The sequence below is a fragment of the Pinus tabuliformis genome, chromosome 6 (genome assembly GCF_031772625.1).
Source record: "Pinus tabuliformis cultivar Carrire ecotype Pingquan chromosome 6, CPIR1, whole genome shotgun sequence".
NCBI classification, from domain to species: domain Eukaryota; kingdom Viridiplantae; phylum Streptophyta; class Pinopsida; order Pinales; family Pinaceae; genus Pinus; species Pinus tabuliformis.
This window is the reverse complement of record NC_142292.1, coordinates 977,075,962-977,096,497: the sequence shown is the minus strand read 5'-3', so window position 1 is coordinate 977,096,497 and position 20,536 is coordinate 977,075,962. Positions and strand designations below refer to the sequence as shown.

General features: G+C 36.3%; 1 protein-coding gene across 1 annotated transcript in view; it reads right to left on the bottom strand.

Moving 5' to 3' along the window:
• Positions 1–385: 385 nt before the first annotated feature.
• LOC149262260 (putative carboxylesterase 11) overlaps positions 386–20,536 on the bottom strand; it is a 36,288-nt gene continuing 16,137 nt past the window's right edge. The window contains exon 2 of the mRNA XM_089423799.1: positions 386–1,650. Within this exon, the coding sequence (XP_089279925.1) occupies positions 1,113–1,650 (538 nt within the window). The 3' untranslated portion in view covers positions 386–1,112. The remainder of the gene's footprint in view (positions 1,651–20,536) is intronic.

The window sequence follows — 20,536 nt, the reverse complement described above, 5'->3', positions numbered from 1 at the left end:
CCCAAAAAATCACAATCTCAAAAAGAAAATGCCCTAAAACATCATAACTCATGTCACAAGTTTATTCACTCTCCCTCAAAAATAGATTTTTTTTCAAGTAACATGTTGACTTCATATTGAGTATATTGTTGTTGAACGAGATCTAAAGGAACATCTTACTCTTACCTATGGGCTGAAAGGGTGAAGTACTTACATGGGAAAAGATATAACACCCTTATGATGTGTTTTTTATTAAAATTACCATAAATTAAAAAGATGTTATTACCCACAACCTAATAACCAATGACAACCTCAAAAAGAAAATGCCCCAGAAGTACACATCCAGAGAACTAATAAATCATGTCACAAGTATATTCAATCTCCCTTAAGATTGAATTTTTTGAAGTATTATGAACAAGATGTAGCCCCCTTGTGGCATGTTCTTTTTTATTGAAATTTCCATCAACTAAAGAGATTACAAATTATAAAACACCTGAAGTAGAAGGCATAGTTCCACTTAAAACAATTCATTTACGAACTCAGACTTGGAACGCTTTGGCAATAGGAAATCTATTCAAAGTCGTTCCAAGGAAAGAGCAAACATTATAGGTTGATGCACAAGAAATAACGGCTAGCCAACCTAGATTGGCCGTCACATTGTGAATAAACACGAGGATCTCAACACCCCAGATATGTTTCCATGGTGATTAACCATTAGACCATGAGCTCAAGATGATGTATGACCTTGAGCAGGAAATATCCCGCATAAAGATCAAACAAGAACAGAGTCTACTAGAAACAATAGAACAAGTTTCCTTCGACATTGGCACATTATTTCTTAATGAATAATGATGGTAAAGCAGCATGAACCGTGGTAACCACCATCATCCATGTGATAATAGCTTACAAAAAAATTCACAAATGCAATATAGACAATATCCGCAAACAATGTGGAGGAACCTCGTCAAATTGGTTATTACAAATGTACAAATGCATAAATTATCTCACAACCACTCATCCTCATTAGCCGACAAAAGAAGTTTGAATCTCGTGATTGATGAAAAACTCAATGTAAAAGAGCTTCAAAGAACATGCACAATGTGGATATTTGTCTTCAAAATGTACAGCACCTATCAATAGGAAAATTCATGGCCCTTGATAGAGATGTACTTCTTTATCCAAATAGCCATGTCTTCTGCACATACTTCTGCCTGTCTAGATTTTACTAACATATCAAGTGATGCAAATTCATGAACTGCATCCTTATACTCCAGGACTGGAGCATCAATATTCACTTTTCTCAACGCCTCTGAATATGCAATTGCACGATCTTTCATCCAGTCAAGTTCTGCCACTATTGTTAATGTTGGAGGCATTAGTTTCAAAGGTGGTTCCCTGCCAGGAATGAGAGGGTTGGCTGCAACATGGTCCAAATTGAAATCTTCCTCAGGTAAAAACAATTTCCATGCTAAAAGACATGTAGCTTTGTCATAAAAATATGAATTAGCTAGTTTGATCTCTGAGTGTGTAGGGACAGTTCCAATAAAAAATGGGTACATAAGAACTTGTGCCACCACTTTAACAGGCTCTAAAAACTTGCCAGCTTGAACCGTCTTCCGAGCTACATAATCTGCAATATTTGCACCACTGCTTACTCCAAGAAGTACACACCTGTAAAATAATTAAATGCAGCATGAAAACCAAGCATTAGACAGATGAAAGACAACATACAAACTAAACTCTACATATGCATGAGAGATGGGTAGCAGCTTGAAGGGGCAAAATTGTAATAAACAATAGCAATAGAACTTTAAATTTAGCATATTCAAAATTTCCACATGAAAATTGGAAAGAAAAAATATATCCTGCTACGAGAAAAGCAGTCATAGAATCATGAGAATAATCTATAGATGTCATTTCTCTATTCTATATGGCATAAACAAGCAAAAATCTGGATGCACTTTCATATTTTATGGTTTCTGTAACCTTGAAAATTCACTGTTTTAGTGAACAAATGTAGGCATATTTTGAAATAAATAATCCATCAGATGGATCCAAGACAACACAGACATACAGTTTCAAGGAAAAAGTTAAAACTATTTCAAAGCATAAAAGAAATCCATAGGATCATTGGCTCCCAATGGCAGGACCCTCGTTTTCTGTTTCCAGGCATAGTTTTTCCATGAAGATAGGGTTTTGGGACACCTGCCAAATATCCAACTACAGTGACTAACGATTTATGCGCCTATGTTAGCCCTGACGAACCCATAACATGATGAGGTTGTGTAATGTCCCCAAGAGATTAGTTGCCCAAGAGGTGAAATAGCCTATCGATCCCCGTAGGCTATAATCATCAATAAAGGGGAAAACCCCAAAATACCCAATGTTTGGTCAAGTTTGAGCAGCTGGGTCCAAAAGGCCCAAAGTTGGGGTTTGATGTGAACCTCACTAAATCAATTTGAGGCATCATTGGATTGGATCATTTATCTCTGTTTCTCTTTGAGCCTGAGGCTCTGAGGGTTTTAAGACCCTATTTTCTTCTTGGACTAGTTTCGGTGGAGGTGATCCCACCCTACCTAATCACTCTTCTTATCTTTTCTATTTGTTTCTTTGTTCTGGCAACAGGGACTTCTCTACACTATGAGCAGCAAAGTAAATTGGTAAAAGAATCTGTATCAAAGCAAATCGAGCCACCTTGAAGCTGGAAAGATTTTCTCTGAGGCAGATTAACGCTTTCTCCTGAAACAGCCAAGTTTACTGCAGCCCAGGTCGAAGCCTGAGGCACCCCGAGATCATTTGAGGCAGGCAATCCAAGTCTCTGAGGGCATATTGGTGAAGTTTCTTAAGAGAGTCGAGGTCTTCTGTAGCTGGAGGTAGAGTTATGAAGCACCAAAAGTCATCTGAGGCAGGTCACCGAATTTCTCCAAGGAAATATTCTGAGATTTGTTCTGGTGTGAAGATATTCCTAAATCTGGTCTGTTTTATTATCCTGAACTTTGAAGCAACCAGAAGATCTGAACGTAACAGAAGTATCCCAGTAGAAGACGAATTCTCCTGAAGCTCTTTTAAAGGCTGGTACACATCAGAGTACCTCCACAGATTCTACAGGTCTTGAGGCAGGTTAAGGAGGTGATTAGAAGGAGACCACAGCTCTCAGAACTCGGCTTTAGCTTTCCTTTAACAGATTCGGATTTAGGGTTATTTACTTAGTTCTCTGATCAGAATTTACAAGGAATACTAGTTGTACACAGGCAGATCAGATCATTGATATATAGGTGCATAATTATTCATTGGTTACTTCTTGTTGAACTTGGAACTCATTGTTGTTGGCTGAATTTCACTACATAAATGCAGAGGGTTATCATTGATGAATAAACAGTGATATGGTTATTGTGGAATGAGTGATGATAATTAGTGTGGATCATATAATATTGTGTTATTTGAATGAGTTGTTGGTTTCACCATTGAATGAGCAAAAGAGATTTTATTGGAAGCCCTAGATACCTGAAACCCTAGGTCAAAAATCTCCCTAGGATATTACAGGTAGTCATATTTTATGCTATTCATCCCCTGTGTTATGCTAAGGGTACAACAGCTGTCATCTGGTATCAAGACCTTGAGAAGACCTTAAGGAAAGAATCACAGGAAAGGCAACACAAGCCTTGTTTTTATCCATAACAACAAGAGTTCTCTCCCAGTTGTGGATTGCCATTAATAGCAATGTCATCATGTACAAAGTTATGTCCACTTTTTCAAAAGACAGGAAACACTATAGACCAGCACTTGAGAGACATTTAAATAGTGTCTACCTGAATAGATAGCAACAAATCTGAGAAGAAATATGGCTTCTGAAATTAAAAGACCATGTTGTGTCAAGTCCAGATGTGATCATTATGTATTAGAATCTCACATCCAATTTTTTCGTGTTTCACCATTCCAAAATTCATGGTGCTTATTCTTCAGACCAGAAAAAATCCGAACAATATCTGGATTCTGGAATGCAATTGTCGAGCTTTTCCAATTTACAAAAATACCAAACATGCAAACATCTTCAGCATCTACACTGGCTGTCAATATGCAATAGAATCACCACAAAATACAGAAAACTCTAAGACAATGAAAAATGTGAGATTACTTGTGCATTGGTATTGAAGTTGCATAAAAGCAATTATTGAATTAAGGAACTGTGAAAAAAAATTGCAATGAATTTTAGACCTGAGTTTATTAACACCTTCTATGTTTTTCAGAACTAGGAATATTACTTCATAAATAGCAAAATACATATGCACGAACATTATTCAAAGCATGAATGTGCATTGCTCTGATAGTCTCTATATAGTAATTCGATTCAACAAAAACCTAATATATCTGCCGAACATTCATCCATTTCAGAATGGTTGCCATATGCAAACATCGAGTTATAACAAAATATTGTAACTTGTTACCTAAAGATGTATCAACCATCACAAGCAAACAATGTCTGTAGATACATAAGCAAGAAAAGCAATAAAGACATCAGATACATTGCACTCATACGATTATGAACTTTTGCTGTTTTGTTCTGTTATAAACCATGCTTTAGTCTTGTTACTGAAGAGAAAAGTAAACCTTATTTAAGTGTCAACATTTTTTCCTCGTTAAAAGTAAGTCATATTCACAAGATTCGGAACCATAAAGAGTCTTTGTTTATCTATACATACAGAGCACTAATTTTTCCATGGAAACTCCACTTGAGAAACCATGATGAGCAGCTATGGAAAGATTGAAAAACTGCTTACAAAAGGACACAGAAGAGTCAGAAGATAGCATACATTGGATAGATGTTTGATTAGAACCCAAAACCTCTGAGATAGATGTGTGCATTTAGGATTATGAAACATTGTGATCTAAATTCTAGGTTTCACAAAAATTTGTGGGAAGGGGATGGGGCAATGAGTTTTGGGGACAACCATGGAGATACTCATAATATCCAATGGGTGATGCACAGGAATGCAAAGGGGAAGACCCAGAAGAAACCTCCCAAACATATAAAATATCAAAAAACTAGTAAATATGTTATTAATGAATAATCACAAATAAACACACTGCAAAATCCAATTACACTTAAAATTCAAATAGGTGAGTCATTGTTTCTTTCATTATTAGATCAAAATAAAAGTACATCCAGATTCCAAACATCAACAATCACTTATCATCATCTGAAATGGTATAAATTTATTATTAGAGACTGCAAGAATCTGTGGGTTCCCTTCACAAGAAATAACCTGCATGAAGTTAACAATCAAAGGGAGTGAAACTATCGTTTCACCAGTCTTTATAGAAAGTTAAGCCCACCAGCTGGCTTACAAACAATGATTGATTTGCATAAAATCGAGTAGTTTAAGATGAATTTATATGGGGTCACTTAACCAATCAAAAGACTGAGTCCTGTCCATCAATGAAGATGGGCAATCAAACCTTTTCTCACTGCAAGTGAAAGAAACATATGCTGACCATCATGTTCCCCAAGGGGGGTTTGGTAGGGCCCTATAAAGGACACTTGAATGCCCCCCACAGGATCAGTTGGTATCCTTAAGATGTCCCCTGACTCTCTGATGCACGGTGCACCCTGCCGTTGACAACACGGAAGCGATGCAGGGGGTGCATCCCCTATGAAACAGTATGAATTTGAAATCATGGTTTTTTTTTACCATATTAAAGTATAGTGATTCAATTATAATTCTTGAAAGAATTTACTTCTAAACACAACTAGTATAACATGATTCATGTAGAAAATCCACGAAATTCTGATCCACTAATATGAGCAATCTGAAATATAATTTCTTTTCCTATAACACAGAATTTCTCTACTAGATGCAGCGGAATAGAAACAGAAATAAATGCACAATTACACAATTCAACAACACAGAATTGTCTAGGAACCCAACTGGGAAAACCCTCTGCTCATTATTGAGAATTCTATTGATAATGAAACTGAGTGATTGATCTCTTACAAAATACAACTGTTTCAATCTGAAAGACACACTTGTCTTTCCTGCTTGTTCTAAAGCTTGAAACGTTTGCAAGACTGCTGATCTCTGCTGCCCTCTACCATCCTGTGCACAAGCTTCTCTTGCACACTCTTCCTCTCACAAGCTCCACACATAAACCTGTGCAACCTTCGCACAAACCCGTGAGCTCTATTATCTTGTCTTACTAACTCGTGCTCACAAGATAATGATCGAATTGTGCCTTCATTCCTTCTTTTAAAGGCAAATTGAATGGTTAAAATTAGTGAGGTTTCTAATTAAAGAATGATTTTGTGATTGATTGAGTTAGCATGAGTTAATTGCTCATGCAAATCGTCCTATTACAAGTCAACCACTTGAAACTCAATCACTTGTGTTTTTCCTCAATTAACTCACACTAGAAAATCAAGAACTCAACCTTCAATTTCTACACATCAGTTAACTGCATCCTAACTCGTCCTAATTTATAGAGAAACTTCTAATTTTTTGGAAATCTAGTATGACAAAGAAGAAACTCGAATTTGACTCCTTGAATTAAGGCACAAATCAAGGAATCCCTTTCTTGCTACTATTTTCAACAATTCAAGTTTATCCCCCCTTTTATGTTATGGACCTTCGTATTTTACTATTAGAGGGTCATCCCTCCAGGTTATTGGGTACTTACAAGACCAATAACAAACAAAGCTATTGATGGGTTCGCAGTCATCTAATTGTTGAAAATCCTCTTCAGATATTTTATGGCTCAAAATAGAATTCTCTATTTTTGAACAGAATGTTTCCATGTTGGAGGACTGTTGATAACCTTGATTTCATTGTCTATGCTTATTTCTTCTCATTCTTCTTTCCGTTATATCCGCATTGCTATTCAGCACTTGACTCTACCTTAGGTTTTCACAGATTTAAATGTCTAGTCCCCAGTTACCAGACTTAAGTACAAGTTAAAGAAGCAAAATAATCCATTCCTAATTCAATCTGAAAATAAAAATAATATTTGAAAACCTCCTAATAGTCATACCCTATGAAAATTTAGAACATTCATATATTCAAGCTATAGATATGAATATTGGTACTCCGAACATCAATACTAGTTTAGAAACTAAGCAAAATACTAAAAGAAAATGAACAAACTACAATGAAAGAAAATGAGTGGATCAGATAAGAAAGGTGAAGAGTTAAGTCATGGAAAAGGAAGCAGCAAACGAAGGAACAACACGAAATATGGAGTTGCAAATCATGAAAAAGAACCACATGTTAATCTCTCTGAACAAAGAATAGAAATGGTGAATAATAGAATGTAATAACAGAACTCTCCAGAGCAACTCAAGACTACAAAAGTCAGTTTGAGATTATAGGAGCCATAAAAATAAAATCAATAGACATTCTAGCAATGTAATGCTCCAAGGGCAATTCACAATTACAAAACTTGTCATTGTTAATAAAAGTGTGATCTAATACCACAGCTCTCCAGATTTCAAATTTGCCCTTAGAGTGTCCATTTAATGCCATTTCAGCTTTTGTACTCAAGTGGCCCTTCAATAATATTCATATTGTCTGTTAAGTTCCATTAATACCCCTTGCCTAGCCAGAATGTAGACGCATTAACCAGATCAAATGACCCAAAAGCACAGCTGCAATGAGTCTTACAAAAAAAGATGAAGGCTTGAAAATGTTGAGAGTTAAAGTTGCAACTTGCGACAATGAACTGAAGAGCTGTTGAATCAGATTGTCTGTTTGTCTATCGGAGTTACCATGAAGATCTAATATGTTCACAAAACATTCTTCCAGTGTAAATATGCCTAACGACAGTTCTAACAGAGAAGACAGTAATTAATTGCAAGAACAACACACCAATTTTACAAACTCAAAATACTAAAGGCCAAACTTTCCACTTTCATTATTAAAAAAGTTATGTTTTCCTTCTTTGATGATGAATCACACCCATTCTGTATTTTCCCCAAAGAAGTGATTAAAATAAACTGTTAATGATACTTGAACGGTGCTACTGCAGTTTCAGAAAATGTTTCCAAAGCCCTTTTACACCTGGGAATTTTTTATGGGGAAAATTTCACCACTTGGCTATTTTTTGGACATTTTTCTGAAAAATACAATATTCGCCCATTTGGTTAAAATTACACCTATTTTTTACATATATATGATTAAATTGAAGATATTCACCAAAAATTTACCAATTTTAATAGTAAATCACATGTTTTTTTATCGAATATTCGCCTACATTCTTTATGTATTATTTTTTCAAACCATAATAGTTGCCTATAATACTATACATAGGCATAATATTTGAATCCTTAATTTGGGGGAAAATAATATTTGAATCCTTAAAAAATAGCATGTTTTACATGAAATATTCTAAATTGCATTGCAGTACCAGAAATGATCCACAAGACGAAATAGCAGCCATATCCCTTTTGATCAAGAATAGAACTGATTTCTCATTATAATATGGAAATCGATATTATATAGGATACTATGAATTTTGTTCTACCATTTATGCTGAGATGTGCTAATAATTATTAGGGCATCACATGAATCTTGTAATTCGCCAACATACGTAAAGTTGCATTGCATTACCAGAAATGATCCACAAGACGAAATGGCAGTCATATCCCTTTTAATTAGGAAAAGAACCGATTTCTCATTAGAATATGGAAATGAACATTACATAGGATATTATGAATTATGTTTTACCGTTTATGCTGAGATGCGCTAATAATTATTAGGCCATCTCATGAATCTTATAATTCCCCTACATATGTAAATGCTACCAAAACCGAACACCCTTTTTCTTTCATTTGCATTCAGCTGGAAACAATTGCATCCCTGCATTCCAACAACATTCCCTGATTCTGTTTTAAAACCTGATATTTATACTAGTGGAATGGAGGAATGCAACTGTTATCCATTGAAATAATACATTCAAAGCCATAACTACATCAAAATACACTTTCCTTTACCTCACCAAGGGATCCAAAATTCAGAACTTTTCAATGTTAGTTAACTTCCTAAAGCAAATTTCAAACATCCTGGCACATCTCTTTTAATACTGAAAATGAAGAGAGACCATCCTCATCAGGGATACCAGAATCATTACTAACCCCTGTGATACTAGAATACCAGAAATAGACCAGAGCCTCAATCATCACTTTGGAAGAAAATTTTCTCAATCAACATTGACACAAATCCTAATGTAAGAATCCATCCTTCCTCCTTTGGTATCAAATTCAATAATCTAACATTTGCAATTCCATTTCCCATCAAATAAAGCAACTTCTCTTCCCACCACTCTAAATGCACTGTGCAGAGAGGAAAGCTGGGCCCATAATAAAGCCCTTATTGGATCGTGGAGTCTATTCAGTATTTAATAGCAACCGCCAGAATTTCATTAACAACCCTGCCCTATGAGGACCACAGTCAAAATTTCTCTCTTCCTCCTGTTCACCCGTGTGAGATCAAATTGTCTCTCCATTTCCAGCTACTGTTTATCCAGTAGCCAGCTTTTTCAGAGATTTCAGCGAAGACCCAATCCCAACAAATTTATAAATTAAAGCCATTTCTCCCAGAATGTGTATTTTTTCACTGAAACAGTTTGAAACAAAAGATTTATTGGCCCTGATTTTGTCCTTCAAAAACCCATTCGGAAGCATCTTTGAAGGCTGAAACTACAAATATTTTTCTATCAAAAATATCTGTAGGCTCATCATCAAAATTCATCTCAGCCACCCCACCATAGTATACTAACCCCAGAGAGCAAAATGTGATCCTCTCCCAAATTGATCATTAGACAAACCCATCTCCTGAAGATAAACTTCAGAGCACTCTTGGGGAAGCAATTTCCACATAAAATAATGCCAAAGGAAACAATATTCTTATTCATATTTAGATGCTCAATGCAATAACCATACAAAATAACGGTAATAAAGTTGAAAAAGATTTCCCATGAATAAAGAATCTCATATTTTGGCTAGTGGATTCACTGACAGTTTAAAACTTATAACCAAATCATCTTTCACTATTAAGGTAAACAACGGTCTGCTCCACAAAACTTCTGCCCAACATGGCAATCAAGCAGGGTTCCGTAAACCTTCTTATCCCACACATTCATAAGCTTTTCAATATACTGTCAAGCACCGTTTCCCTAAACCATGGACCCAAAACTCATTCTGCCTACTTTAAAACCAGTGACAAAAATAATTTCAAATTATTCCTTTCCAGAATAATTCCATATAATTTGGCTAGAAGAAGACTAAGCATGATATGAATTTGTTATATAAAAAATGAGTAGCATATGGCTAGAAAGTCATGGAAAAAAGCTAATGGCCAACCATGGACCACTTAGTTACTCTTAAGATTATCACAGAGGAATGTCAAAATAATAAAAGCAATCTATTGTGTTGCTTCATTGCCTTTAGGAAAGCTTTTGATATGGTGAATAGAAATAACCTTTGAAATAAATTAGAAGAACTAAAAAGACCTTTTCAGTTGAAAACTGCTGTGATAAGGCCATATGACATAGTACTTGCTAAGTTCAAGAATAATAAAAGTTGGTCAAAAGAAATGAATCGTAATACAGGGGTTAAGTAAGGTTGTCGCTTATCCCCAACCCATTTTGGTGTCTATATTGACAAACTAGAGGCATGTCTGGCAGTAGCAAGTTGCACTGCAACTACTCTACTATAATAGTCACTACCCTTCTTTTTAACACTGAAAATATTATTCCTATGGTAAGGTGTCCCTCTGACCTTGACAAGCAACTAAGAATTCTCAAAGATTTATATTTTCACATTGGTATGCCAAAAAATACTGATAAGACAAAGGTTATGATAATCAAATCCAAGAAGATTGCTTACACAATGTTGGTCAAAAGAAATGAATCTTAATACAGGGGTTAAGTAAGGTTGTCGCTTATCCCCAACCCATTTTGGTGTCTATATTGACAAACTAGAGGCATATCTGGAAGAAGCAAGTTGCACTGCAACTACTCTACTATAATAGTCACCATCCTTCTTTTTAACACTGAAAATATTATTCCTATGGTAAGGTGTCCCTCTGACCTTGACAAGCAACTAAGAATTCTCAAAGATTTATATTTTCACATTGGTATGCCAAAAAATACTGATAAGACAAAGGTTATGATAATCAAATCCAAGAAGATTGCTGACACAAAGATTGTCTCTGACAAAAGAACTTAGAGGAAGTTAACTGATACAAATATCTTGGAGTTGACCTTCATTACACACTTAACTGCAATGACAACAATGAGAAAAGGCTAAGTTACCAGGATTCTGTTCTGGATCTATATTCAAATACAAATCCACCAGATTTTAAAAAGAATAGGATCCAGATACAGTGGGGAAACAGCTGTTACAAACAATATAAATATCAAAGACACCTGGCATGATAACGCAGGACACGGAGGACACAGAAATAGGAGTGTCCAACATGCAACCCTGAAAACAGGACACAAAGGACACGTTCTATATATATATATATATATAATCCAAGCAAAATCCTGGCAGATCCACCCAAAAGGATCACATCCCGCCGATCAAACTAATCAAAGCCTAACCCCAAGGGCGTCGAGGAGAAGAAACCCCGTGACCTCCCAATGGCGAGGTGCTTTAGCAACAGGACCTTGACCAATTGAGCTAACCCTCGGGGCTTATATATATATATATATATATGCACCAGTTGTATGATTGAATTTGTATCATCAACATGAAAATTGTAAATGTTTTAGTTTCTAAATTTGGAAGAGATTAGAGTTCAAAAAATATCATGCTACAACACATAACTAGTACTACATATCATCAAAATCATTGCCTATATATGGATCCTCATATCAATATCACCCCCTAAGCATTAAAAAAAGATTTACATGTCAAATCGTGACATTGTTTGAGTGATTGGTACACTTATACTAGGGTCATGACAGAGGAGTTCAACCATCACTGCCACCAACATTGAGGTATATAGAGGACTTGCTGCTCTTGATTAAATGCTAGCTCCATCCCCTCATACATGACAAAATCGAATAGAAACGTTGCAATCCCCCAAATCCTGAAATCATGAAAACTTGATAATATTTTTATTTTTCGGATGAGTATTGTTTATAGGAGTTAGTTCGTCCAACATTTCAGGTGGACACTCCACCCATCATCAAGGACTAGAAAGCTAGAGTGAAAACTTTGAAGTCTATTGAATCTTGAGTGGGATCTAAAATCCTACTTTCTCCATATGAAATCCAATGTTGGAACCACTCTCAAACATCCTAAAACAATTGATGGTAACATTAGAAATGATTCTCCTTTATCTTTCATTGTCGTCCTTTTACTTTAAGAATTTAACATTACCATTAATTACATTGCATTAGTAGGGCCCAATGTTTTACGACTCCGACTCCGACTCCGACTCGGCCGAGGATCGACTCCGACTCTGTAATGACTCGGCCGGCTCGATTTCAATGACTCGGTCGTTGTAAAAAATACATTAAATATTTATTTTTTTTATAAAAAAACATAATTTTAAATATTTTAAACATAATTTTAAAGATTTTCATTCATGTTTCCAAACACACAGCATTATAATATAGATGGAAGACAACATATGATCAAAGTAGGCTCATGAACCAATCCATTATATCAAAATGGTACCCAATGGCAATACATAGTCAACTGTCATACATGATCAAAGACTCAAAACAAAATACAAATAACCAAGGAGGCTAGAAATGGCCTCTACAACAAAAGTAAACTGTGATGGTGACCAGACTCCAATACTAGTACTACTGGCTAGTAGCTACTGCCAGAGGAGCCAAGATCATCTCGACCAATCTCTGGATCATCATCATCAGAGTCAGACAAGGGGCCCCATGCCTCCTCCTCATCATCATCGTCTCCAACTGCAACTGTAGAAGTGGTGCCAGTACCACTAGCAGGCTGTGTAGCAGATGCAAGCTGAGATAGAGTAGATATGCGGCTGCGCTTCTGTCGTGGCTGAGCAGAGGAAGCACCTACAACTGGAGTCCTACTCCTTGCTGGCTGTGAGACTGAGGCTGGTGGATCGGGATCTGCATTCAACTGAACAGGCTGAAGTTGATGTTCCAGTTCAAGTTCATCAAGATCCTCATCAGGATCAAACTCTGGTGGACGACTCTCCACTACCCAATCTGATGTTGGATCAATGTCTTCCAACACAATGGGATCTGAATCAGGTCTTTTGTTCAGCAATTGGTTCCATCTGAGCCGAAGGTTGTATTGGACAAAAACTAGATCATTCAACCGTTTTTGCTCCAAACGGTTTCTCTTCTTTGTGTGAATCCTCTCAAAGACAGACCAATTGCGCTCACACCCAGATGCACTGCAAGTTTGACTCAAAATACGAATTGCAAACTTTTGCAATTGAGGGCACTGGCCACCAAAGGCCTCCCACCATTGTGCTGCAAAAAACATAGGAGTGTAATGAATTATGAGTTAGATGAAGGCTGAAGCTCAACAAAATTACAAATTATATCTAACTTTCAAATTATAAATGATTTAACAAACTTTAGTCTTTAATAAAAAAAGTAAAACTGTAAAACCATTAAGAAATTGAAAATTGAAATTTTTGTTTACCTGGCTCATCTGCTTCTCTTGCAATCTTTGCTAGGTTCTTCCCAAAGGTACCTGTTGCATTGCTGAAGGATGTGACCTGTTGATGTATCTGCAGCTGATCAGACTCCGATGGGATCATGCGTTCAATGCAATCAACCAGTCCATCTCTGACCTCCCCCCTCAAAGCTCCTGACTCCTTAGCTTTATAATGATACCGTGGGTTCAAAAAATACCCAGTTGCATGTATAGGGCGATGGAGTTGATTGTTCCATCTTTCATCAATGATTGCCCAAATGGGCCCATACTTTGCCACTCTATCCTTGTATGCTGTCTTTATTTGCTCCTTTGCTTGATCCATAGCCTCATAAATGAAGCCCATAGCCAACCTTTCCCCATCCACCAACCGCAACACCTTAACTAGTGGCTCAGCAAGCTTCACAATCTCTGCTGCCTTTCTCCAAAAAGTTTCATCATGGACTTTCCTTTTCAATTCTCTGCCTTTTGGTTTGTTAGACCAATTGCTTTGATTCCATTCATCACTGGAAAACATCTTTTGCAAGTTTCTATGTTGGGAAAGCATAGATTGCAATGTCAAAAAATGTGTAGCAAATCTAGTGATGGCAGGCCTAATAATATCCTTGCCTCCAGTGTGTTTCCTCATGAGACTCAAAACCAGTGTATGATTGTAGATAAATTTTGTTATGCTTTTGGCATTATCTACAGTGTTTCTGACCCAATCTAATTTTCCAATATCCTCAAGCATGAGGTCTATGCAATGTGCAGCGCATGGGGTCCAAAAGATGGTCTTGTGTTTTTCCTCTAACAGTTTACCAGCAAGAACATAGTTAGAGGCATTGTCTGTGATGATTTGAACAACATTAGCCACCCCCACATCCTCAATAACCTCATCCAATAGCTGAAACAACAAGTGGCCATCTTTTACCTTATCAGATGCATCAACTGATTTTAAAAACATGGTTCCCTGTGGGCAGAAGACAAGAAAGTTTATGATGGTACGGTTTCTTTGATCAGTCCATCCATCTGACATGATGGTACACCCTGTTCTTGCCCATGAGTCCCTGAACTCTTGCAAATACTCATTAATGGATTGAATTTCTTTCTGCAAACGAAACCCCCTTAGCTCTTGCATAGTAGGGCCTTTGAAGCCTTTTCCAGCAGCATGTATGGCATCAAACATAGGCTCATAATATGGTGAACGAGCAGCATTAAAGGGGATATCAGCATCATACCACCATCTAGCTATGTAGTCACAAGCAGTCTCCCTCAATTCTTTCTTCCAATGGTCATCTAAAGTGGGCTGAATTTGACCTTTACTAACTTCAGGACCATGTGCATCTGATGGAGAGGAGGGAGTGAAATAACTTTTGATAGTCACATCACCCTTCATTCTACCCTTTCCCTTGTCTTGAACAGAACCAAAAGAGGGAGGAACATAACGGAAAGGGTTGGATGCATCAGTTTGAGGGATAGAGGAAGAACCCTCAAAATCATAGTGGGGGTTGGTAGCCATCATTCTTTGTATCTCCCTCTTCCTCCCAATTTCATCCTGTATCTCTTTTTGCCTAGCCTTATCTTCTTTAAATTTTTCAAAGCTGGCCAACAAATTCTTTCTAATCTCCTCAATTTCATCAGAGGGACAGGCGGTAATTTGGCCTTTAATCCCTGCCAAGTGTTGTTTCAGCCTATGAATCCCCCCAGGACCTTCCTTAATTTTCCTATGGCAAAACTTGCAATGCATCTGACTATCAACCATTTCAACATATGCCCAAACAGGATCTTTTGCTCTAGGTGCCATTTTTTGACTAGGAAAACAATCTGAAAATGAAAAAAAAAAAAAAAAAAAATTGATTCAATGTTCATTTATTTGACAAAAAACACTCTCTAAGCTTTCTTGATATGCACCTAAATTTACTAAGCAAAAACAGATTTATAGAGGTGGAAAAAAATACCTCCAGGCACAAACTGCCTCCTCAAGCTTGCTCCAAGAATCAGCTCCTCAATGCTGCTCCAAATGGCTGCCCAAGAAGCTCCTCACTCCAGCTACAATGCTCCTCCAAGACTCCTCACTGCTGCTCCAAAACAAGCTCAAGAACTGCTCACTAATTCTCAAAGAAGACTCTCACTCAAATGCATAAGACTACAGTGAGTGAATGAGAGCATTTGGCTATCTTAAATAGGGTTTGGGAGGGGGAAATGGACCCCAAAATCATTTAACAATTTACCATTACCCTTTGGAATCCATAAACCGAATTTAACTTTACCACAAATCACAAAAAAATTGAATTTTTTTCATGTTTTACGCTGCCCAGCCGTAGGTTTATTGACTCGGCCGAGTCATAACGGACCCGGCCGGGTTGACCGAGTCATAGTTGACTCGGTCAACCGAGCCGGGTTGCTGGCCGGGTCATTGTTTTTTGTTATGGCTCGGTACGAAACGGCCATTTCGGAGTTGACTCGGGCGGGTTGTAAAACAATGGTAGGGCCTAGACAAATCCACTTCCCAACACTTGTAATCCCTTCTAACATTGATTCATCACCCTTAGTTGCACTCCAAAATTTATGAGAGCTCCAAACATGTCACTCAATTGCATGAGAATGAAGCAAAAAATCAATTTTAAGAAGTCGCAGGTTGATTTTTCACTAAATGTGTCTAAATTTTGTGACACAAGTAGGGCTCATGTTTGACACAACTTTGACTTGTGTCTTGCAAATAAGACAAGCACCAAAGTCATGTAAGCCTTGTGTAGTGCCCAACACGTGAAGTATGTGACACAAGAGGGTAAGGAAATGTCTGATTTCTTAGAAAATTTATAATTTTGTAATATAATAATATTTATATAAAATAGTTGATCTAATTTATTAATTATTTTATATAATGTATATTATAAATTTATAACACATTAAATTTAAAACTTATAATTAAAACAAAACTAAATTAATACACTAAAATTTATACATTGCCACATTAATTAAAGATTAATGCATTAAAGTTCTATACATTAAAATATATTGACACAAAACTGTAAATAAATAAATTAAATATTATAATGATATACCATAAAGTTAATAAATTAAATTTCTTCCCAATTTCGTGTTTCCTGATTGCAAGTGCCATCCACAAATTCTTCCCATTCATGCCACCTTCCCAATCCTGACAAAAAGGAGTAGGCACAGTCGACTTCAAGCAACAAGTGAGTGAATGATAGGGTCTGTTGACCATTGGAGTGGCACCTGGCGATTATATGAAAACTCTATGCCCAAAGATGATCCAGAAGACACTTGTTCCATCAAATATCATCAATCAACAGAGTTTTTTAACTCTACTTCTATCTTTTCATCATCTTTCTTGTACCCAGATTCCACACCCTGCGGGGAATTATACTAAGTGATACTAGTGATGATGAGTTTTTGAGTTTGTAACAGGCCTAGGATGTTGGGACTCGATCAGCAAACAATTACAACTTGGAGTGTTTTTTTATCTAGTTAATTATCTCTTCTTTTTCAGAGGCGGATAATTTTCTAGGTTTTTTCACTCATTTTTTACCCCAAAGTCGGGGTGACAGTTTGAAGGTTCTCCCCTAACACATCTTAGTGTCTAGAGTTGAAATATATTACCATACTAGATCACACAAAAAATTTCGTGGAATTTGGTTAAGTCTAGGTAGTCATTTTTTAATATTTTTTATTTTTAGCACCAGAAATTGCTAATAAAATTGTATTTGTAATGTAATAAGTGATGTCTAGAGAAGTTGTATGGGGTATGAGTAATGAAATTTGCACTTCTCACCCTCAACTTTCTACTATGACACAATTTGATGGGTTAAAAATATGTTTTGAACCCTCAAAACCCACTTTTCATAGGTTTAGTGGGAAATCTGGCAATTAATTAAACCAGAAATTAAATAAATGGAGAAAAATAAATATCTACACATCCTAAATGTTATGGAAATGAGGCGGAAAATTATGGGGGAGTTAAAGTGAAATCCCAAGGTGATGTGGACTCTTAAAATCAAGGAAAGGACATGTGCTCAAATAAAATCGAATTCTGGCATTAAAGGAGAAAGTTGTTTACTTGGAAATTCGAATTTGTAAAGTTAATGCACATTTGGGAGAATTTGGGAGAATATTTGGTGGAGATTTTTGTGGGAAATAGTCCCCACGTGAGTTACCACCCATATACACTTGTAATTCTATCATAAAATTCAAATTTGACACATAAGGGAAGAAGAAAATGATGTCCACTTACCAGAATTCGATTTTTACACTTGGCATTGGAGCTCCATTCAACAAATTCAAATTTCTCTTTCGGATTGTTACCTCATGCCACTTGTTTAATCACTTCTACATTGGGATTGGCTCTAATGCCATTTGCCATTGTCATTCTTCATTGGGATTTGCTTCCATCTCTCTATATAATAGAGTCATGAGCTTTCATATTGTATCATGTAATAAACTATTGGGCTTGAAAAAACTCTGTCATTTTGTAATTGCATACTTTCTTAATACAATCAAGACTTTGGAGATATTTGGTTGTTGTTATCTTGGCGTTATGAGGTGATGTCCTTTCATACTACTGCTATTGTGTTTAATTTATTTCGCATGTTGAATTAATATTAGTTTATGTTTGTCATCTTGCTTGGATTGATGTGTGCAAGCTATCTTACACATATCATTGATTTGAAGTAGTATTCTAGGGATAAATTTGCCAATTCATTTTAGGAGGAATGTTTGGTTTATCTTATTCATTATATTGCTCTAATATTGTGCAAACTAATACATGTTCAAGTGTGTAGGAAAAATCTTTTGTATTGTGTGTAGGAATCCATATGGAAATGGGAGAAATCTCAATTAGATCAACTCACTCCTAGAGTCAGCGATCCAAGACTCGGCCATTTTTTCGCTCCAAATTTTCCATCCAATGAAGAGCAAAAGGGAGTTTTCTTAATCTATAGCTACTTGATCATCCATTTAAAATTCAAAATACTTCTTTGATTCTATTTCTTTCAAAGTTATATCTCATATTCAAGAGTCATTTCTAAAGCTAGGGAAGTATGGGGGTTCACTCTCATTACTTGAGCTGGTACTTTGTAAATTAAATTCTAAGTTTAGTTTTGGTTTTTTTCCTAATTTCACACTAACAATTGGTTTATTTTTGTGTTTTGCAGCCCATAGGTTTGAGCATTGGGCAGCAAGGAGCTTGAGGAGAAACTTTGGAAAACTACTCACTCGTGTGTATGCAGGACCCCCTCACGTTGTCCAAAGACTGATTTCTAGGGAGGCCATAAGCACTTGGGAGAGAGTTGCAAACTCATCTAAGTCGTGGGCCTTTTGAGCCTTGTGAATCTCTTTTGGAGAGTTTTTTCCATCTTCAAGTTTGTTGTTGTTATATTTTTGGGGAGAGAGTCTAGCTTTGTTAGAGTCTCATCTTTGTAAAGATCTCTCTCGTATTGTGGGCTGCCCTCTTAGAGGCATTTTTACCCGCTTTAAGTGCTAATAAAATATATAAAAAAATTGTTGGAGGGAGCTTGGGATTTTTTCCATGGCATCCCCCTTCCTCATTTAGAGAAGGGATTCTTGTGGGCACCCTAATCTTGCTTTTAGTTTTTTGTTATCTTTCTAGCTTTTAAATTGCATATTGTGCATGCTTAAAATCAATACATTTTACTCCAATGCAAAATTTTATTAATCTTGTAATTAAATTCCCACATGCATACGCTCTCAAGTTTTGCAAACTATTTCTCTTTTAAGCATTTGCATGAAGCACCACATGCATATGCTCTCAAGTTTTGCAAAATATTTCTCTTTGAAGCATTTGCATGAAGCATTCGTTTAATTTGGGGAATTAACACAATTTGCACTTCCTCTAGGCATTTTAGTATAGGAAAGCCCCAAGCCTCATTAAAACTTACCTCCAACTTAATTTGGTTGAATAGACTTTTAGGGACCCTCTACCTCTATTGACTCATCATTGTGAGATCCAAACATTTAGGCGAGGATGAAGTCTGAGGACTAGAGTTCAATTGTAACTTTGCCTTAGCACTAATTAATAAAATGAACCAAAAACGAATTCCATCATATTTGTTTTGTTTGCAAAGTTCTTAAATTTCTTGCTATCTTTATGGTTTAAAGTCTCACATGCAAATCTTATTTCAAGAGGCACTTTGGATGCAAGCCTTGTAATCTCTTTTAATTTGGCGACAAGTTTAATTTTTCTTGTACTTGGAAATTGGCTTATCTTTTGGTTTAATTGCATATTGTCATGAATGGTTGATTTCACTTTCAAGTACTATTATTTTGTGTTGCCAACTTAATTGCATGTTGTCATCTTAGTCTAACATTTGAGTTATTTTTGTATCATTTTGAGCAAGATAGCTTCCATGCTTTAATTTGTAGACTTATTCATCTTGAAAACATTTATAATATCTTGTGCTAACAATTTATTGTCTCACTTTTCAAGGTTATTTTGGCTTTCTATTTGAAAGCATTTCACTTCATTTCAAACAACATACAATTTCATTTCTTAAAGAGCAATACTTTGAAGACATTGGTTATTTATGTATTTCATGCTTATCTTAAAGAAATAATCTATTAAACTCTAACAATTCTCCTAGAAACTCACATATTTTTAACTTAACTTTTAATTAGGGACCACCCCCCTTACCTAACCTAGGAGATAGCTCAAACGGAGAGAGTCAGGATTAGTGTGGCAGCCCCTTCTCTGAGTTCCCTGTCACCAACCACACTTTGTGGGGTTGAAGGCTTTACTCACTAACTTGTAGGTAGGTGTAGGTGGCAGGGTCAACAGGGTCAAGCAAATGTATGGCTATGCAAGAGGTTTAGTGAGAAATGATCAGGTCAAGAAATTGAATGGTTGCAGGAACCCTCAATGGGAGAATGGTCACACAACACAATGGCATGTTT